At 41.0% G+C, this 19,022-nt stretch overlaps 1 protein-coding gene across 2 annotated transcripts in view; it reads left to right on the top strand.

Annotated features, from left to right (window-relative positions):
* The window catches only part of ADSS1 (adenylosuccinate synthase 1), a 46,796-nt gene that overhangs the window by 12,267 nt on the left and 15,507 nt on the right, over positions 1–19,022 (top strand). For both annotated transcript variants that reach the window (XM_061612318.1, XM_061612319.1), the window contains exons 2-11: positions 2,717–2,819; positions 4,306–4,368; positions 6,935–6,985; positions 8,074–8,140; positions 11,278–11,385; positions 11,772–11,853; positions 14,758–14,884; positions 15,919–16,073; positions 17,485–17,609; positions 18,583–18,680. In XM_061612318.1, coding sequence (XP_061468302.1) covers positions 2,717–2,819; positions 4,306–4,368; positions 6,935–6,985; positions 8,074–8,140; positions 11,278–11,385; positions 11,772–11,853; positions 14,758–14,884; positions 15,919–16,073; positions 17,485–17,609; positions 18,583–18,680 — 979 coding nt within the window. The remainder of the gene's footprint in view (positions 1–2,716; positions 2,820–4,305; positions 4,369–6,934; positions 6,986–8,073; positions 8,141–11,277; positions 11,386–11,771; positions 11,854–14,757; positions 14,885–15,918; positions 16,074–17,484; positions 17,610–18,582; positions 18,681–19,022) is intronic.

The following is a 19,022-nucleotide window of genomic DNA, read 5'->3' as shown; positions in this document are numbered from 1 at the left end:
ATATCCGCAACCTTTGCACCAGGCAGGCAAAACACCTTGCGGTCTACACGCCCATCACACACCCCACTGTCTATGTTCCTAATGATCGAATCACCCACTACAAGGATTCCTCCACCCCCTGGAGATATATCCTCGGCACGAGAGGATAGCTGCTCATCCCCCAAGGAATGGGTCCCTTCTAAGGGATCATTTCCCTCTTCCTCAGCTGGATGCTCTCCTTCCCCAAGACCATCGTTCTCCATGATAGCAGAAGAGCTGTCATCGTTGGAGTGGGACACAGCTATAACGTCCCTGAAGGCCTCCTCCACACACCTCTCTGCCTCTCTCCGCTTTTCCAGGTCCACCACCTTGGCCTCAAGGAAATGAAGTCGTTCCTGGAGAGCCAGGAGCGCATTGCACCGAGAGCACACCCACGACTTCTGTCCAACAGGCAGATAGTCGTACATGCTGCAGGCGGTGCAAAACACTGGAAAGCCCCCACACCCCTGCTGGCTTCTTACCTGCATAGTTTTGTTAAGGTTTATTACGTCAGTGGGTTGGAGACTGCGGTTTAGTTGAGGTCAGGGAACAGACGGGCAGAGTGGGGGGCCCTGGCCTCCTCGGCCTGCTGCCGAACTCGCTCTGCTGCTTAACTCGCCTTGACGCTTTGTCAGCTGGGGCCTTGACGCTTTGTCAGCTGGGGCTCCCTGTAGCTTGTGGAGCCGATAAAAGAGTGGTGAGCATCCAATTCGATGTGTAGAAAAAGGGGGTCAAAGATCAGAATGCTGAAGTATTTTATAAAAAACTGGTTTTATTGCGAGATTTTTTTTTTCAAAGAAGCCCAAACTGGTTTTATTGCAGAATAATTTTCAGCCTGTAATCACAGGCCTTCATCAGGGGCTATAATATATTAAAACAGTGGGGACAAATGTCATTTCATAACTATACACTGTATAGGCATGTATTTACATGTTTTTTAAAAAAATTAAACACAATTTTCTTTAAAAGTTTGTTTGAAACAATTTTTCTTAAAACAACAACCAAAATCCATACTTACATAATGAACTTTTACAATGGTTAACCGAACAATTTTGGTCCTGTATTGCACTGATAACAATCCTTTTATACAATGCTAAGAGGGATCGCCTGTACATATATATCTGCATGCACGAAGGCTAGTATTTCCATTAAGAAAAGGTCAAATAATTTATCTCCTCCTAAAGATGGGATTGGTGGGATTTTTTTCGTGCATGCAAATATATATGTGCACTCAAGCAGAGTGTGAAACAAGGCCAGTGAGGGGTGTGACTGGGGAGGGATATAGCCTCTGGAGAGTCCCAAGGGCTAAAAATAGATGTCTGGAGGAGGTCCACATTTGCCCCCCCGCCCCCGGTGCCTGAGGTTCCTCTCGCCTCCTTTTATGTAACCCTTCCATCTGACGGGTAATGAAAATTTTAATTTCATGTAGGATTCTGTCATGTGACTGAAATATCGGAATTTCTTCAAGGGAGAGGGGAAGTGTTGCTTATAACTTTTTTCTTTTTCCAATGTGGATCCAAATGAAACTCAGGAGAACATAACAATTAGGAAAGCGCAGTAGTTGAAATATTTCATTTTTCTGTTCAATCATGTAAAAGACCAAGTCTTCTCAGAAGATGTGGAAATGATAACCCATTTATTAACAGCCGTTCATGTAATAAGATGTTACGATTTTAACAATCACGAATCCTCACATTAGGAGATTGGATTCTTGGTGTTCGCTCATATGGTCAAATTAACCAATATGCTCAGAGCATAAAAAGACATGACACAAAAGGAAAAGGGATTGGTAGGCAGGAGGAGAAAAACTCAGGCACTATTTCTTAGCATAGATTTTTCGCAAATAGCAGCTGGCATTGGAAGATTTGAAGGAGCCAGAAGTTGGTGATCTTTCAGTCAAGCTTGATGGAGAAGCCCTGCAGCCCCATTTCTGCCCTCTCCAGCCTGATGGAATGGCTGCTGCAGATAACAGTTTAGGGAGGAGTCTGTCAGAGCTGGCCTTAACAGCAGATCAGATGGAGAGGCGCTGCAGTCTGTTTTGTGCAGAACAATCCTACGTGAGGGTAGTGGTCGGGAGTAAAGCAGCTGTGATCGTTGCCTCCAAGGCCCTGCTGGCTCACACTAAGATGGGGTGGGGAATGAAGTTTTTCTTCTTCCTTTTTGCCTTGGCAGACTTCTGTTTTGAAAAATCCCCCCATTGAAACCATTGGGGGGATTAACTACATCAGCTCCGAGCTAGCACAGTTAATGAGCCCAATCCTGGGCTATCTTAGAGGAATGAAGGGGCTTTGGATCCAAGGGTTCCTCCTCCCATGTCCAAAATGCCCTGTTTCAGGGCCTAATGCTGATTACTGCCCACAAAAATGCTGCTAGCAATAGAGCTACTCTTAATCGGGTAGCAAGGTCTCCAGTTGATGTACTCCCCCTGCTGGTGGAGAAGCACCTCTGCCTATCCTAATCCCTGCTAGCCAGCAGATCTGGGGGTTAGGATTGCTCTGTAAAATACGGGGATAGCGAAGCAGTTGAGCAGTGAATTAAAAAGCAGTAAGTTCAGATCCTCAGCATAGTTATGCTGAACCTCAATTACTCCAGTGCATTAAATATGTTTAAAACTTCACAGAGTTTTAGTCCAAATGGAAGGAATTATTTGTTGTCAGTAAATAGATGTTGACCTGATTTAAATACATTTTTTTGGCAGGGTGGAAATAATGCAGGCCATACCGTGGTTGTTGATGGAAAGGAATATGATTTTCACCTCTTTCCTAGTGGTATAATTAATCCCAAGGCAATTTCTTTAATTGGTAAGTGTAAATGTCCTGTTTGGAGACTTGAGACCTGAGGTAAGAAATCCAGTTATTAATGGATTCTTTATCACTTGAGTGATAGCATTTGTTGTTTATGCTTTTCACTACTGTGGCCTGAATCAGATTAAGCTTAAACAGGAAGACATGATTAAACACTTTTCTCTCTCTCCTTTGATATCAAATGTGACTTCTTGAATATCATTAGTATGGAAAATAGCAAGGGTTCAGAAGTTTCAAATAGAAGTGATTGCATGGAGTTTGGGTGGCGTTATTTTGGGGGGGGGTTGTTTTTGGGAAGAAATGGAACAGCTGCTATCCCACTTCATTTTTAATTCACCTATATCTTCAGCATGATTGCCATTGCTCTTGGAACTTAATTAGCAGCTTTGTAAAAGGTAAAATTAATTCATGTATCAAAGCAGCTGTTTAGAGCCAAGCCCATAGAAAAACTACTAAGTTTGGACTGGTATGCTGTATAGCAGAGTGGACTCATGAGCTGTGTTGGCAAAAGCCACTCTACAGCCTAATGCAGCCTAACATACTACAGCCTATCTTGGTCTGGTGTATCCTATGGAGTAAAGGTGTAGCCTCTCTCACAAATCTGTTAAAATGGCTGAGTGAAATGATGTTTTGATTTAAGCAGCCTATTGGGTGTTCCATTTGCCTCTAACACAATAACTCAATTTAGTGTTGAGTGATCAGAATGAAATTTGGTACATGCAGTTGGAATGTAATTTTGTATTTCAACACTGAAACATCTGCTTGACCCCTGAACTCATATTCAAGAGTGCGGGAGGAAGGGTGCAAAATATATTGTACTGCAGTATCTTAAGTGAGGCCTGAAGGTGAAATACTTTACTAGTATCTTGAAGCAGGATGAACTGTCCCCCCTTTTAAAATGAGAATTATCATACTTGGTTTGGTTGAACTTCAGGTTTCTTGCCAAATTCATATATAATGAGAGGAAAGCCAGCTCTTAAGATTTGATTGGATCCAGGTTGCTAAGTGTGCAAACAGGCTTAAAAGGGTGCAAGAACTGGTGTAATCAGTGTTGAGATGACACCAGTAGCAGTGCTGTTCTGTAAAGCAGTAGAAGGCAGTGATGTATCCCTATGTAGTTTCTAGGAAGAAGGATATTTGAGAAGTTCTCCCAGGTGAAAGCAGGTTCCTCAAACCGTGTCTTGTCTTCACTGCTATCCCAGCTTCCAAGCCATACATCTGCCATGCTTGTAAAGTGGTTTGAGAGAAGACAGATTCTCACTTGCAAATAGGGTGTTATGATTTGGAAAAAGTCACAACTCAGTGGTCCAATTGCTAGCGTCCCAAGTGAAGACTTCAAATAGAAAAGTTGGGAAAGCATTTTGACCCAAACCATTGTCAAGTGGTCTAACTTACTGGGCAACTGGTATCTTAAGGCTTTGTGCATAACTTTCACTGTTTATAGTTGTAGAAGCAGGCAATCACTTTTGTATATCTTTTTTAGGGAATGGGGTGGTTATACATTTGCCAGGCTTATTTGAAGAAGCTGAAAAAAATGAGAAAAAAGGTTTGTATTTAATGTTCTAATTTTCTTAAAGAATGTGGTTTTTCATCCGGCAGTTGACTTCACACTTACCAGGGAACTTTACAAGTTTTGTAGCAGTGAAAATTGGTGTCTCAGTCAAATCCACCAATAGTATCCAGCCTTAGGTCTGAAAAATACTAAGAGACCCTGACAAACTATATTCTTTTGAAATATGCTTTCTGTGAATATTAACTACATACAGTAGGGCCCCACTTATACGGCAGGTTAGGTTCCAGACCCCCGCCGAAAAGTGAAAACCACCAAAAAGCGGATCAGCTGTAGCGTGGGGGTCTGGAACCTAACCTGCTGATCGCGCCGGAGGTGAAGATGCTGCAGCTGATCTTCACCTCCTTCGGCGCGATCAGCTGAAGTGAGGGAGTCTTATCGTCCCTGAGGAGGAGAAGATCAGCTGGAGCGCAGGGAGCTCCAGCCTCCCCTCCAGCTGATCATCCCGCTGGCGCCGTATTAGCGGAATGCCAAAAAGCGGGACACCAAGAAGCAGGCTCCTACTGTATCTGGAATTACCTTGAAAGTCACATTGCAGTGATACAGTCCTTGCTTCCTCACTAGACCTGTTCTGCAGGGCTGGCTCAAGCCATTTCTCTGCCTGAGACAGGGCCCGCTGCTGTCCTCTAGGTTGCCGGTTGCCAGTTGCCGCTGCTGGGCCTTGCTGGTTTGCAGGCACCATAGAGAAGCTGCCATAAGTCTTTCAATAGTCAACCCAGCCTGTGGCGAAGTATAGTGAGACTTGGCTAGGCAAGACTTGCAGAAAGCCTGTATAAGGCCTCTCCCTGCATGACCTGGCCTTAGTCTGTGAGTGGCTGTTACCTGGCATGGTGGCTTCAGCTGCTGGCCAGCCTAGCTGCATGTTGGGAGCCTTAGATTGCTGGACAGCTTCTGCCACTCGCTCAATTTCTCTTCTGTTTGAAGTGTGGCAGCTACTGGACAAGAGAAAGTGGCCACCAACGTCTCTCCGCAGCCTATCTGGTGAAAGTGGGAGTGATGCTCCACAGCATGGCAGGATACTGGGTTGGCACAAGCCACCCATTGCCAAAAGCAGGAGCTTAAGCAGTGCAGCAGCAACTGGTGGTGGGAGGTCCTCGGGTAGGCAACGTGGGCGGTGGGGGATCAGGCAGGTAGCATTGGGTGGCATTCATTCCATTACCCCTCCTAAACCACCACTAGAGAAAAGTGACTTGTGATAGGGCTACGCCTGCCCTTCTGGATTGAGGATCTGCAGAATGAGTGGATTTTGAAGCTGGAGATTTCAGAACTGCCAATTCCTGTGCATGGACTCCTTAGTATTGGGCTTATCTTGCACAGTTGCTTCCTGCTGTTCTGTTTCAACTTCTCTGTCCTTATTGTGCAAAAGATGGCTACTTACAAGCTGGGTTTGAGGCTTTGAAGGTTATTTTCTAAAGGCAAGAAGAGCCGTAACTAAAAAAGTCAGCAACTTCAAATTGAATACATAACTCCCAGAAATGCATGCTGCAGAATAATACCCAAGAACTGTTTGCATGCTCAAATCGTGTTTTATTGTTTCCAGCTGAAATGATAGCTAGGATCCAAAGAACTACTACTACTACTGCTACTACTATTATGATTATTATTTACCTACCCATCCTTCACCCAAAGGTCCCAGGGTGGGTTATAAAAATTTTCAAACACATAACAACTTAAACAACATCTTAGAAAATATGTCCAAAAGTTTGGCGATTCCCGGTTGTATTCTTGTTTCTTTAAATAGCAGACCCACATCCCAAAATCCTTTTAGTTTTTAAAAATAATTTGCCATGCGCTATGGGTAACTTCTCAGAATTAGTTACACACTTCCCGGGTCCTGACAAAAAGGGAATGACCTACATGCATTCAAATAATAACATGCTATAGGTATTCATTTGTTAAACCATGACATCCAAATCATAGTGAGTGAATAAACAGAGTGTACAAAAATTGCTGGAATGTTCACATAGTAAGGCCCCCTGAAGTTTGTTCCATGCATTGCCCTCCGCAGCTATATCCAGAGAAGATTCCTCTTAATGTTGGATGCACTGATCTGCAAATCAGTTGTGTAGAAATGCTACCAGAAAGTCTGGTTCCTGGAATACAAGTAGTAATTAATGTTTCAGATAAACACAAAGTAGTGCCTCATATCTGTGCATTTTGCACTCCAACTATGAAGGGAGATGAAAGAGACTTTGAGAGCCAGATTGCAGCTATATTTCTCTACTTTTCTTAGCTGGATATAGATGTGGAGGGAGTCGTGTTTTTTTTTAAAGAAAAAGCTTTGGAGATTCCTTACTGTGTGAACTTTGCTCACTTGACAAAAACTACTTTCAATTGATCACCTGTTTGTTTTGTTCTGGTTCTGCTCACAATTAAGGGCCAAACTAGATGATACATTGTGTGGTTGCATTTGACATGTCTGTGTTTCATTTTCTTTTTAATAAATTATTTTAAAATGACAAGACAACTGAATAAACTCCCCTCTAGGTCTTGCAGTTTCCTGGGAGTGGAAACCTAATTGGCACTGCATTTCTTCTGGCAGGTTTAAGAGACTGGGAGAAAAGACTCATTATATCAGACAGAGCACACATTGGTAAGTGGCAGTTGGGTAGTGAAAATCTGTACAAACAAATGATAGATCCTTTCCATGTTCTAGGAGTTTTATTGGCCATCCAAACCCATTATTTGCACTCGGAAGTGTGGGCTTTGTAACATAAGTAGCAAGTAATCTTTACTTGAATATTTTCAGTGCAATAATTATTACAAATATACCCTTATATAAAACATACTGGGTTAGATCTAGACTTCCCATGAATTGAGTTCATTCACCTGGTGCTTTGGTGGAGGAAGAAGGGGGAGGTGATTCTTGCTAATTATCCTTCCTCCTGAAAAGGCTGTTCTGGAGGGTTTGGGGTGGAGGGGCTCTAGAACAGCTGCAGGAGGGAAGGGGAAATTAGCAAAATTGCCACTGCTTCTGCTGGATCAGAGTCCCTTTAAAAAATTATATATATATATATATATATATATATATATATAGAATGCCAATATTCTGATTAAATACATTATAGAACACAATAAACACGAATGTTAACAAATATATATAAATGTAAGTATAAGTTGCTGACAACTGAATATTAATAATACTGTTAAATAATACAACAAACATCTCTTCAGCTACATCAATTTTTTGTTAATTGCATGCAGTACTAAAGTGCCAAGTGTGGTGCAAAAACTGATTAATTTTAATAGCACTAGGAGCAACACTTACCTATAACCTTCCAGTTGTGTATATATATTTCTTTAAATTACTTAAAAATTGATGTCAGTTTAGCATTTAGCATTTAATGTTATTTCTCGGAAAAATATACCCTAGATCTCATCAGTAATATAAATAAAATACAATGTTAGCAAGGTAACAAAACAAACACAGAGACACTTGGAGGAGGCACTCTGTGAACACCACGGAGTCCCTTCCACGAATGGAAAGAGCTCTTCCATTTGGAGAAGCATATCTGGATCCAATCCAATTGTTTTGCTCTCACAAATGATGTTACTAAGAATCACAGAGGCTTCTTTAACTTGGTTCCTTTGCTACTAAAATCGTGTGTGAGATACTTAAAAACCAACTTTTTTTTGTCTCCTTTTGATTCTTCTTCCTGTGGCTTCTCCTCTGTTGTGCAGTGTTTGATTTTCACCAGGCAGCTGATGGACTTCAAGAGGTGCAGCGGCAAGCACAAGAAGGGAAAAAGTAATTATACATCTTGGTCTACCTGAATTCTGCTACTTAGATGTGGTCTGTCTAAGAGTAGTGCACAATATGATTTGATGACATCAGCTGCTTATATTTGAAGTACTGACTTGCAAGAGAGCTCTGCATGAACAAGCTCAATATCTACAGGGACAACAGATGGCATGACAGCAACCTGATCCTAACTAGGCCATATTGAGATCTTGGCTGGAGTATAAATTGTGCAGTGTGATGTAGAAGAGAATAGGGGCCCAAACATGACAGAGGCCGCTGGCAAACATTTTGTTTTAATTATGTGTGCTACCAGTCCTGCAAGAAGCTCAGGGGCATGGTATGTGTGGGGGTGATCTCTTTTTTTATCTTCACAAGAACTCTGGTTGTTTCAGCTCTAGCCCCTTTAGTGCTGCTGAGACAGTGCTCTTCCACAAGAGGCTGGAAGAAGAATTAAATTGTTCCACATGACAATATAGCACTGTATTTCCCATAAAACTCACAAAGCCTGTCTCCTACTATGTTTAATCAGAAATAAGTCCCACTTGCCCTTTAATTGTTGGTTTTCACACCTGCCATGGTATTTCTGAATTGATCCTTCAGTTAGTTCCTGGTCCCTAGCTTTGTCTTTGCAGTTAGTACAAATGCTCGTGTAATTGTGGTTAAAAAAAACCCCACACACTCACATACAATTTATCTGACTGCATAGATGAAATGAGTCATTAGAAGGTATGCTGGAAGAGAACAAGAACAGATTAATGAAAAGGATCAATTTAGGAAATCCTAGAATTGGAGAGTTGTAAGGGACTTCGAAGGTCATCTGCTGATGCAGGAAATTAGCATCCGTGATCAGGCAGATTACTGCAGTTACATTTTAAAGCTTTTAAAGCCACAAATAGGCCCTGGGAAAAGATAGGAGGGTATCACAGAAAACACTGGAATGCAGCATTTTGGCCTCAGTGTCATCTAGATTCTTTATAAAACAAATGAAGCATTATTTCTATTATGGAGAAAATTGCTGGTTTGTAAGCATGGGCTTCGTTAGGCTGAGGACCATCCTAGGGTTGTCTGGTGAGGTTCATTGCTGTGTGGAGACTTGAACTTGATGCTCTTACCTATTTTTGTCACTGGCTCATCCACCTCTGCGCTTGATGTTCCATTACTGGTCCCACATCTTAGAACATGGAAGCTCTTTCTTCATGTTACTACACAGAAATGGCAAGCATATTTCTCCCTAGTTATGGGAAACTTTAGCACTATTAGCAGCCTGCCCAACTTGAGAAGTGAGAAGACATTGAGCTGAATATGCTGTCTGTTCTCCTGAGGCAGATTTAATGGTGTTAGATTGCCAGTCTGGTACCGTGTGAGTTGGCATAGCTGAGATGCTCAAACAATAACTTTTTTGACATACTGATGGAAAAACAAAACAGATGTATAGCAACCTTTCCCTCTTTGCAGTGCCCCTTTGCTCAACAGGTTTCTCTTAAGCATGTTGCTGACTGGACCAGAAGATGTCTGCAGTCTTGTCTAATCAGTTTCCACACTCTAATGGATTGGTATAGCTTTGAAGAAGCAGCTGCAATTGGGAAAGAGAACAGTTGGGATTTTGCCCCTCCCCCAGTAAGTTTGTAGTGTTATTAGTGGTGCTAATACTGGATCAGAAAAGGAGTAGCAATATGGGGGCAGCAAAAGGCCCTTCTCTCCCTGTTCTCTAATGCAGTCCTGCTTAGAACTAGTCTTGGCCCTCCCAAGCAGGCCACGGGAGCAGATGCATCCTTTTCTGTGGTTAGAATCTGATCCAACAGTATTCCTTAGACATACCCTCCTATGTCAGGTTTGACCATTTCATCTTGCAGTTAGGTTGTATGTATGTCAAGATTCCACAATGTCTGAACTGCACGTGGTGGGGAAAATTCAGCTTCTGCCCTTGATGAATGGCAAAGCTTTCCAGTGTCTTAGAGGGCTGTACTTGCTGTCATGCTTCTGTTCCTCCCAGTCTGCCCCTGTCATGCCCCTATAATGGATGTTATATTAGATAGGTCATTGAGCTGGAAAGTGATACGCAGCTGACCTATTTAGAACAGCCATGAACGATTGGGCAGTGCAGTAATGAAAACAAGCAAACCCACAGTAGCCTAGGAAATTGGCATGTACAATTCAGCATGAAAAATCACTTTATGTGCACTACTTTCTGGTCCTATGTATTGATTGTTGTGCAGTAAACACAGTTATTAACGCATTTGCTGAAAGAAATTACAGTTGCAGTATTTCTCAAAGATGGATGACTGATCCCCCAGCAGATGTGAAGTCTAGAGGAGGAAATCACTGCAAGGGGTGAACAGACTGAAATTTACTGATTTCCTGGCTTTCCCTTCCCCCCAGCACTTAGTTCTGGTAGCAAGTATGTGAGGCGATAGCAATACAGAATTGGAGGTTAGGGCCCTTGTTTTATCTTGCCCATTATGTTTACAGTTTACTTCTGTGCCACATTTTGGCAAAAAGGGCCCCAGAATAAGAGTGCCCTGTAAGATAGGAAGGACAGGTTGATAGAGAGGGTGGGGCTGCCATTTGGGTAATTCAGAAGCGAGCAGTTTTATCTGCCTCTGCCAGTGTTTCATTCACATGGACAGGCTTCAGGAGTGCTTGGTATCTGTTCTATATGCCATTGGCCTTCAGCTGGTGAGTTGGGCCCTGTCTAAAGAGGTGGGGAGGTATACCTGTGGCACTGCCACTATTTGTTTTGTGTTTTGATTTCTTTCAAAAGGAGGAGAGAGGCAGATAGAGATTGTGATCATATATGAAGGACAGCATTCCTTTATCTTTAGTAGTTGTATGGAAGATTTTATTTTTGTATATGCCACTTTTCCACACCTGCACAACGAGCCTCATCAGCAAAAAAAATCTTTCTGTTATTAAAAACACAGGAGCTTCATTTCCCATTGCATCTAACCCAAAAGAGAGGAAGGAGAATGGGCAAATAAAGTGTGTGTGTGTGCAAGAGGGACCCCTCTTTAAGGGTTTTAGTTGTCAAGGGAAAAGTATAATTTCAAACAGTTTCTGTTGCAAGACATAGCGATACAGACACTTTAAAATAAGACTTCTTAGTCCAACTGACTTGATACCAGTCATTCGTCTTCTTTCACTAGCATTGGCACAACCAAGAAAGGGATTGGACCAACCTATTCTTCCAAAGCAGCGCGGACAGGACTTCGGATATGTGATCTTCTTTCAGACTTTGATGAGTTTTCTTCAAGGTATCCCGCTGACACACACTGCTAGAAGTGAATGTGAATTTTCCTTTACATGGGATCACTTTCTCATTGCTTGTATGCTTCTTAAACACTGATAGGAGCAATTGGGGACCTATGAAGGATAGTTTTGTAAATACTGTCATGTGTGATTTCAAATGAACTGGAGTTTGGCCAGTGGTGCACCAGGTCTTCTGGCTGTAATAGGGTACCGTTCAGACCATCTTCACCATTTGAAAATTGGTCTGCTGTGTGAAGCCATGTTGGATTACTGTATGTTTATTAGAGAATCCTTTCTTTATGAGGCATTCTATGATCTGCGGCCAACAGCTGTTAAGCAGGAAGATTCTATTTAAAAATCTGTGTGCAATTAAATTATTGATATTCTACAGATTTAAGAATCTGGCTCACCAGTACAAGTCGATGTTTCCTTCCTTAGAAGTTGACACAGAAGGGCAACTGAAGAAACTAAAGGTAAGCTAGTAACATCTGTCCAAAAATTTGTCAACAAATATGGAAAATAAAACAATGGCCCACAGACTGGAAGTGTTCAATATACATCCCAATTCCAAAGAAAGGAGACCCCAAGGAATGCAGTAATTATCAAACTGTTGCCTTAATATCCCATGCAAGTAAAGTAATGCTCAAGATTCTACAACAAAAGTTCTTACCATATATGGAGCAAGAAATGCCAGATGTCCAAGCTGGATTTAGAAAGGGAAGAGGCACCAGAGATCGTATCACAAACATACGTTGGATAATGGAATGGACCAAGGAATTTCAGAAGAAAATCACCCTGTGCTTTATAGATTACAGCAAAGCCTTTGATTGTGTAGATCACAAAAAACTATGGAATGTTTTAAAAGAAATGGGGGTGCCACAGCATCTAATTGTCCTGATGTGCAAGCTATACTCTGGACAAGAGGCTACTGTAAGGACAGGATATGGAGAAAGTGACTGGTTCTCATCAGAAGGGGTGTGAGACGGGTGTATTTTATCACCCTATTTGTTTAATCTATATGCAGAACATACACGGAAAGTGGGATTGGACCAAGGTGGAGGTGTGAAAATTGGAGGGAGAAATATCAATAATTTAAGATAAGCAGGAGAGCCAGTGTGGTGTAGTGTTTAGTGTTGGACTCTGACCTGGGAGACCAGGGTTCGAATCCCCACACAGCCATGACGCTCACTGGGTGACCTTGGGCCAGTCACTACCTCTCAGCCTCAGAGGAAGGCAATGGTAAAACCACCTCTGAATACCTCTTACCATGAAAACCCTATTCATAGGGTTGCCATAAGTCGGAATCGACTTGAAGGCAGTCCAAGATAGCAGGCGATGCCATGCAACTAGCAGAAACCAATAATGATCTGAAACAAATGCTGATAAAAGTTAAAGAGGAAAGCACAAAAGCAGGACTGCAGCTGAACTTCAAGACTAAAGTAATGACAACAGAAGATTTATGTAACTTCAAAGTTGATAATGAGGACACTGAACTTGTCAAGGATTATCAATACCTTGGCACAGTCATTAACCAAAATGGAGACAATATTCAAGGAATTAGAAGAAGGCTAGGACTGGGGAGGGCAGCTATGAGAGAACTAGAAAAGGTCCTCAAGTGCAAAGATGTATTACTGAACACTAAAGTCAGGCTCATTCAGACCATGGTATTCCCGATCTCTGTATGGACATGAAAAAGCAGGTAAGAGAAAAATCAACTCATTTGAAATGTGTTGGAGGAGAGTTATGTGGATACCATGGACTATGAAAAAGACAAATAATTGGGTGTTAGAACAAACTAAACCAGAACTATCACTAGAAGCTAAAATGATGAAACTGAGGTTATCTTACTTAATAATGAGAAGACATGATTCACTAGAAAAGACAATAACGCTGGGAAAAACAGAAGGGAGTAGAAAAAGAGGTAGACCAAACGAGATGGACTGATTCCATAAAGGAAGCCACAGACCTGAACTTGTAAACCACCCTGTTCAGATTTTATAAGAGATGCTACTGGAGGTCGCTGATTCATAGGGTCACCATAAGTTGCAATCAACTTGAAGGCATTAACACACGAACACAAATTAGTAACACTTCCCTATTTAAGACTTTAAGTTAGCATAGGCTAGAACTGCAATTTAGAGCAAGATGAACTAACTATATACTGTCATTGCTTTTTATTTTCTAGAAATAAAAGAATATGAAATTGCAAAGTGTTTGAAATGGAATCAAAAATTTGTAATTGATACGAAGCATAGTCTAGGTGGAAATTCAGTATGTTGCTTTGCAGTGATCCCAGGGCATATTAATATTTAATATACTATACTGTAGTACAATGACTGAAACCTTTCACTGTTAATACCCAGAACCAGTTTGTTGTACAATAATAGTACTTGCCTAGGGTCACAATCCACTAAGAGCTTCTCCTGCACAACCCCACCTCACAGTATGAATGGGAAGTGAGCAAGAACATTTCAGAGAGACTGTGAGTGAGCACCTGCTAGATATTATGGTCTGACTGATAGTTTGGTTTAGGACTATTTGCCTCTGTATCAAAAGATGTGGCCTGAATTGTCCTGTCCAGGCTTGGGTTTAGGGACACTTGGCAAATAGTGTATCAGTGAATGCGATTGGTGGCAGTTCACAAGTCTGATGGGAGGGTGTGGAGGTAACTCTTGAGGGGCTCTGACGTGCTGTCTGCATAAGTATCCACCAGGCAAAGGAGAAAGGGATATGCATCTATTTCATGCAACATGTTGATGTGAGATTGTGTCTGGCCTCTTTTTTGCATTTAAATTTCAGAAGATGGAGGTACGCTTAAGTTGCACCAGATATAATGTTGAAATTGTGAGCTCTTTTGGGAATGACTTGTGAATTCAGAAGACCACTTTAGAGTCATGCCATACTTGGTTTTGAATCTTAGATCAGTGGTTCTCAAACTTTTTTGGTTCACGGCGCACTGTAAAACATATAAAAAATTTCTGGCGCACTTCGTGTACAAAATTAAAAATACATCAATATATTTTAAACTAGGAATAAAAATAAATATAGAAAACTATTACTTACCCTATACAAATGGGTTTCTTCTCATTTTTAAAATATACTTTCATAATATTTGAGGCACACCTAGCTACCTCTTAGGGCGCACCAGTGTGCCTGGGCGCACCATTTGAGAATCACTGCCTTAGATAGATGGCATGTGTAAAACAGTTCTGGCATTGTAGCGCAAAAGTATGAGTGTCCTGAGTAAAGTGCAACCTACAGTAAACTACCCTGATTTTATTCTTGATAAATCCCTCCATCTACCCAATAGTTTATTCTATCTGCAGTAATCTTGTAAAAGCATTTAATCAACCTTGTGTATGTATTCAATCTTGCAGGGCTATGCTGAAAAAATAAGACCAATGGTCCGAGATGGTGTTTATTTTATGTATGAAGCACTGCATGGCTCTCCAAAGAAAATTCTTGTGGAGGGTGCCAATGCGGCACTACTTGACATTGACTTTGGTACGTCCAACATAATACTCTTCTGTCTCCATAAGATCTGCTGACTGTGTGTGCAGATATAGGAAAGGTTTTACATCTGTTTCACAGGCAAGGTGTACACTTGGTGAGATGAAACTTGACATATCTTTTAAGTCGAGACCTTATCTTAGTCTCCCTCTGTCTTGAAATTGCTTAAGACGTTTTTAAAGATGTTTTTAAAAATGTTTTTATGATGTTTTGTTTTTGAGATGTTTTAAGATGTTTTTAATGTTTGTCCCTTGTTTGCGACCCTGGGCTCCTTCTAGGAGGGCACGATAGAAATAATAATAATAATAATAATCTTCACTGAAATCTGGAAGGTAGGTCACTGCGGGAAACAGGATGCAGAACTAGACAAGCCTTTGGTCTGATCCAGCAGAGCTCTTTTTTAATATGCTCGTGCTTATTTGTGACACTTCCTTGAGTCATAAGACATGTCAGAAGCAGCCTGAGATGTGACTTAATTTTTATGTTAGCTTGAGAGGGATGTACCAAGCCAGAAGTTATTGACGTTTGAGGGAGGGAGGATACCTTAACACTGCTGCAGGCACAGCTAGGCCACCACCTCAGCCTCTTCCATTCTGTAACAGGTGCAGTGCAAGGGTGGGGAACCTGTGGCCCTTCAAATGTGGCTGGACTCCAACTGCCGTCAGCTCTAGCCGGCAGGGCCAAGGGTCCATGATTATAGGAGTTGTATTCCAACAGCAAATGGAGGGCTGCAGGTTCCCCATGCCTGGTACAATATGTCCTTTTCCTATAAGCTTGTCCATAAAGAATTTTGCTCATGCTTCATCTTCTTGTAGTGGAGCAACAGCCTGTTTCATAAATTGTTTTCTGTGCCATACATACTTTCCCCTATATTATTTGCAGATATGACCAGAAGTTCTTAATCCTTATATTTTAAAGTACCTTTAAGTAACTATCAGTGCATGTGAGAAGCAATCTTTAAATAAAACAAGTAAAAGTAATTTGGTTTTTCCCCCATGCTCAGTTGATCTTGTTTGTTTGTTTGGTAGGCACATATCCTTTTGTGACATCATCAAACTGCACTGCGGGCGGTGTATGTACCGGGCTTGGCATTCCTCCTCAGTATATTGGAGAAGTATACGGTGTAGTGAAGGCCTACACAACAAGAGTTGGAATTGGAGCCTTTCCCTCTGAACAGATAAATGTAGGTTTAATGTTGCCAAATGCAAAAACGTAAGATCAGTGGGATAAAATGTTGTAACAAGATGATGGCCCCCTGCTAATGCACACATGCCCAGGCTATGCCAAGGGGCCATATGTTTTGGGGTGGGGAGGCAGCATTAGATTTTACACAAATCTCAAGCTTTATTGCAAAGTAAGAAATGCACCTATGTGATAGCTTACTCTTCTGGTTGCTTTAATTTTCTTGTATACGCTGCTTATGTATGCTCATCTTTCTGCTATGTAATATATCAGAAATATCTCTGTCATTATCCCTGATCTCTGAATCTAATTTTAAAGTTAACTGTCAGTATCCTTACAGAATCAGTAATTCTTTCATTTTGGATTTTTTGTTCTGTAGCAATTGTCCACATCTGCAGCTATTACTAGCTAGTGGATGCAATTGTGCTGCTGGTGGTGCGGAACAGAGAGAGCAGTGGGAAAACAGTCCAAAGAAAACCATATTTGGCAGAGAACTGTATCAAAGGCAACTGATTAAAATGAGCTACTAAAAAAGAGAAATGTTGTATAAACTCAGATGACCCTCAAAACTATAATTTGGAAGACTGTGAACAAGTGCTGGTCTTTCTCATTCTCCTCTGCTCTTGCATGCAGTGTGTCTCTTTGCTTCCTTTAATGTCCACATTGGCAAACTATGCTTACTGCTTGCCATCCATAAGTCAGAACCCATGTTGTGAAATTGACTTCTAACTCTGGTTTGGAAGGTAAATGTTAAGTAAGGTTTGCCAAATTGGTTGTTGAGGCAAATAGGTTACTGATGAAGATGATGTCAGAGGGTTTAAAGGAACCCACAGTTCTTCTCTGATCCTCTATCATTTGGAGGGAAGGATTGTCCAGACTGAGCTGTTGAGTAGAGCATCCTGCTCAAAGAATGTATGTTAATAGAGTGGTGTGTAAAAATGTAAACTGAAAGAACACAGGGCATATTTTATCAGTTAGTTGTGTACTTTTGGCACTCTGAAAGCGTATCAATTCTCAATATTGACTTTTGCCTATGTATGTTCCTTTTTATCTTTTCTGTTCTTGTGAAGCCCGTGGTAGGCAAACATTCAGTGATGTCAATCAGATTTCTTTTGCAGACCAAAATTCAGGCATCTCAGACTGTGCTACTCTCCTATGTTGTATTGTTTGTGAATAGATCCAAATTGACCAGAAGCGCATTTTCTGAATTAACTAAAAAATACACAAGGATGCTATTTGACAAATGTGTAGGTAGTATGAGAATGACTGTTTAGTACAGACGTCTTGAACTGAGCAAGTCTATCTGGTTTTTAGTACATTACACACTTCTTGACTTTTAAAACTTGTTTGAAATGACTGCCTGTTTAGGACCAATGTTGCTGAAGTCTCATTGATGTCTTTGTCCCTGGTAGGAAATTGGAGACCTCTTACAGTCTCGAGGCCATGAATGGGGAGTGACCACAGGCAGAAAAAGGCGCTGTGGCTGGCTAGACCTTGTCATTTTGAGATATGCTCATATGATCAACGGATTCACTGCGTAAGCATCACAGATTTTGAGCTACACTTGGAACTCATAACTTTTTATCCTGTGGAGTACAAATATGTAGGTAACATTAAGATAAGATTAGTCTAGCAAAGTGATGTGTTTTGTACATTGATAAGAGACAATTGCCCCAGTTGTCATAAGGACAATAATATTTGCCTCTGATGGAATTTCTACTTTTTGTTCTGATAGGATTGCAATATATACAGCACACATTTTTTTAAGGAGGAGCGAAGCTTAACAAAAGCCAAGCGAAAGGAAATTGTGTTCATGATTGTGTATTTATCTGCTTGAACATTGAGTTGCTTGATTGTTTGAAAAGATATGGGGAGGGGATACACACTCTGTGCTTAAAACTCTAGCTTAGCTGGAACACTGATTAGCATTAACTAAGGTTATTAGGGTGCTGACCTAAGCCATAAAATGATGTTGAGAATATATGTGCTTGAGAGAGGGGGAAGCAAGAGACCATGCATTTCCATGGTCTGTCCCTAATCCCTTAGCCAAGGTTTAGGAATGGGTCAAGTTACATCTCTACCTAGCCCAGTGAGCATGCCCTGGAGATGGTTACATAGTGTGCTCTTTGTGGGTTGGTGCTTGCAAATCGATAATACTGATAATAAAAATCACCTACACCGTTTTCAAGTTTTTAAAATGCATTTGACACTTATGAGTCATAAAAGTTACTATCTTATGTACGTACTCTTTAATACTTACACATTTAATAATTTACTGTGTAATCATAATTTCTTATTTATAGGTACTTCCAAACATGTATATTAATATACCTGTGTGTCTGTTTATGATTATTTATTGTGGTTACTTTTGAGTTCATATTTATTCATCCAGTTTAGATGACCTGTAAGTAAAAACATGAAAACAGGTGGAGGGAATTAAAGAAGGTGTTGAGAGAGGATTTGTTTCACATGTAATTTTATCTCATGTGTGTCTCATGTTTTCTGGGCAGTCTGGCATTAACAAAACTGGATATTCTGGATGTCTTTGATGAAATCAAAATTGGTGTTGCTTATAAGCTGGGTGGGAAAAGAATTCCATATTTTCCAGGTATGTTGTTACTTAATTCTTTACTATCAGGTTTCTTAATATCAGGTTTACCACCTTGCACCTCTTTAACTGCTACATTACAAGCATGTTTACATTTAGCATTGCTGCTAAAGAATTGACTTCATATTTTTAAAAAAGAAAAAAGTGCCTGAATTTGGTAAACGGAACTGCCCTCTCCATTATTCACTGTGTACATGGAAGCTGCCTTATACAAAGTCAGACCATTAGTCCATCTAGCTCAATACTGTCAACACTGACTTGTAGTGGCTCTCCAGGGGTTCAGGCTGGAGTCTTTTCCAGTTGTATTTGGAGATGCCAGAGACTGAACCTCGGAAATTTTGT

Source organism: Rhineura floridana, chromosome 2 (genome assembly GCF_030035675.1).
Source record: "Rhineura floridana isolate rRhiFlo1 chromosome 2, rRhiFlo1.hap2, whole genome shotgun sequence".
NCBI lineage: Eukaryota > Metazoa > Chordata > Lepidosauria > Squamata > Rhineuridae > Rhineura > Rhineura floridana.
Note: the sequence above shows the minus strand (reverse complement) of the source record. Positions and strands in the feature narration are given on the sequence as shown.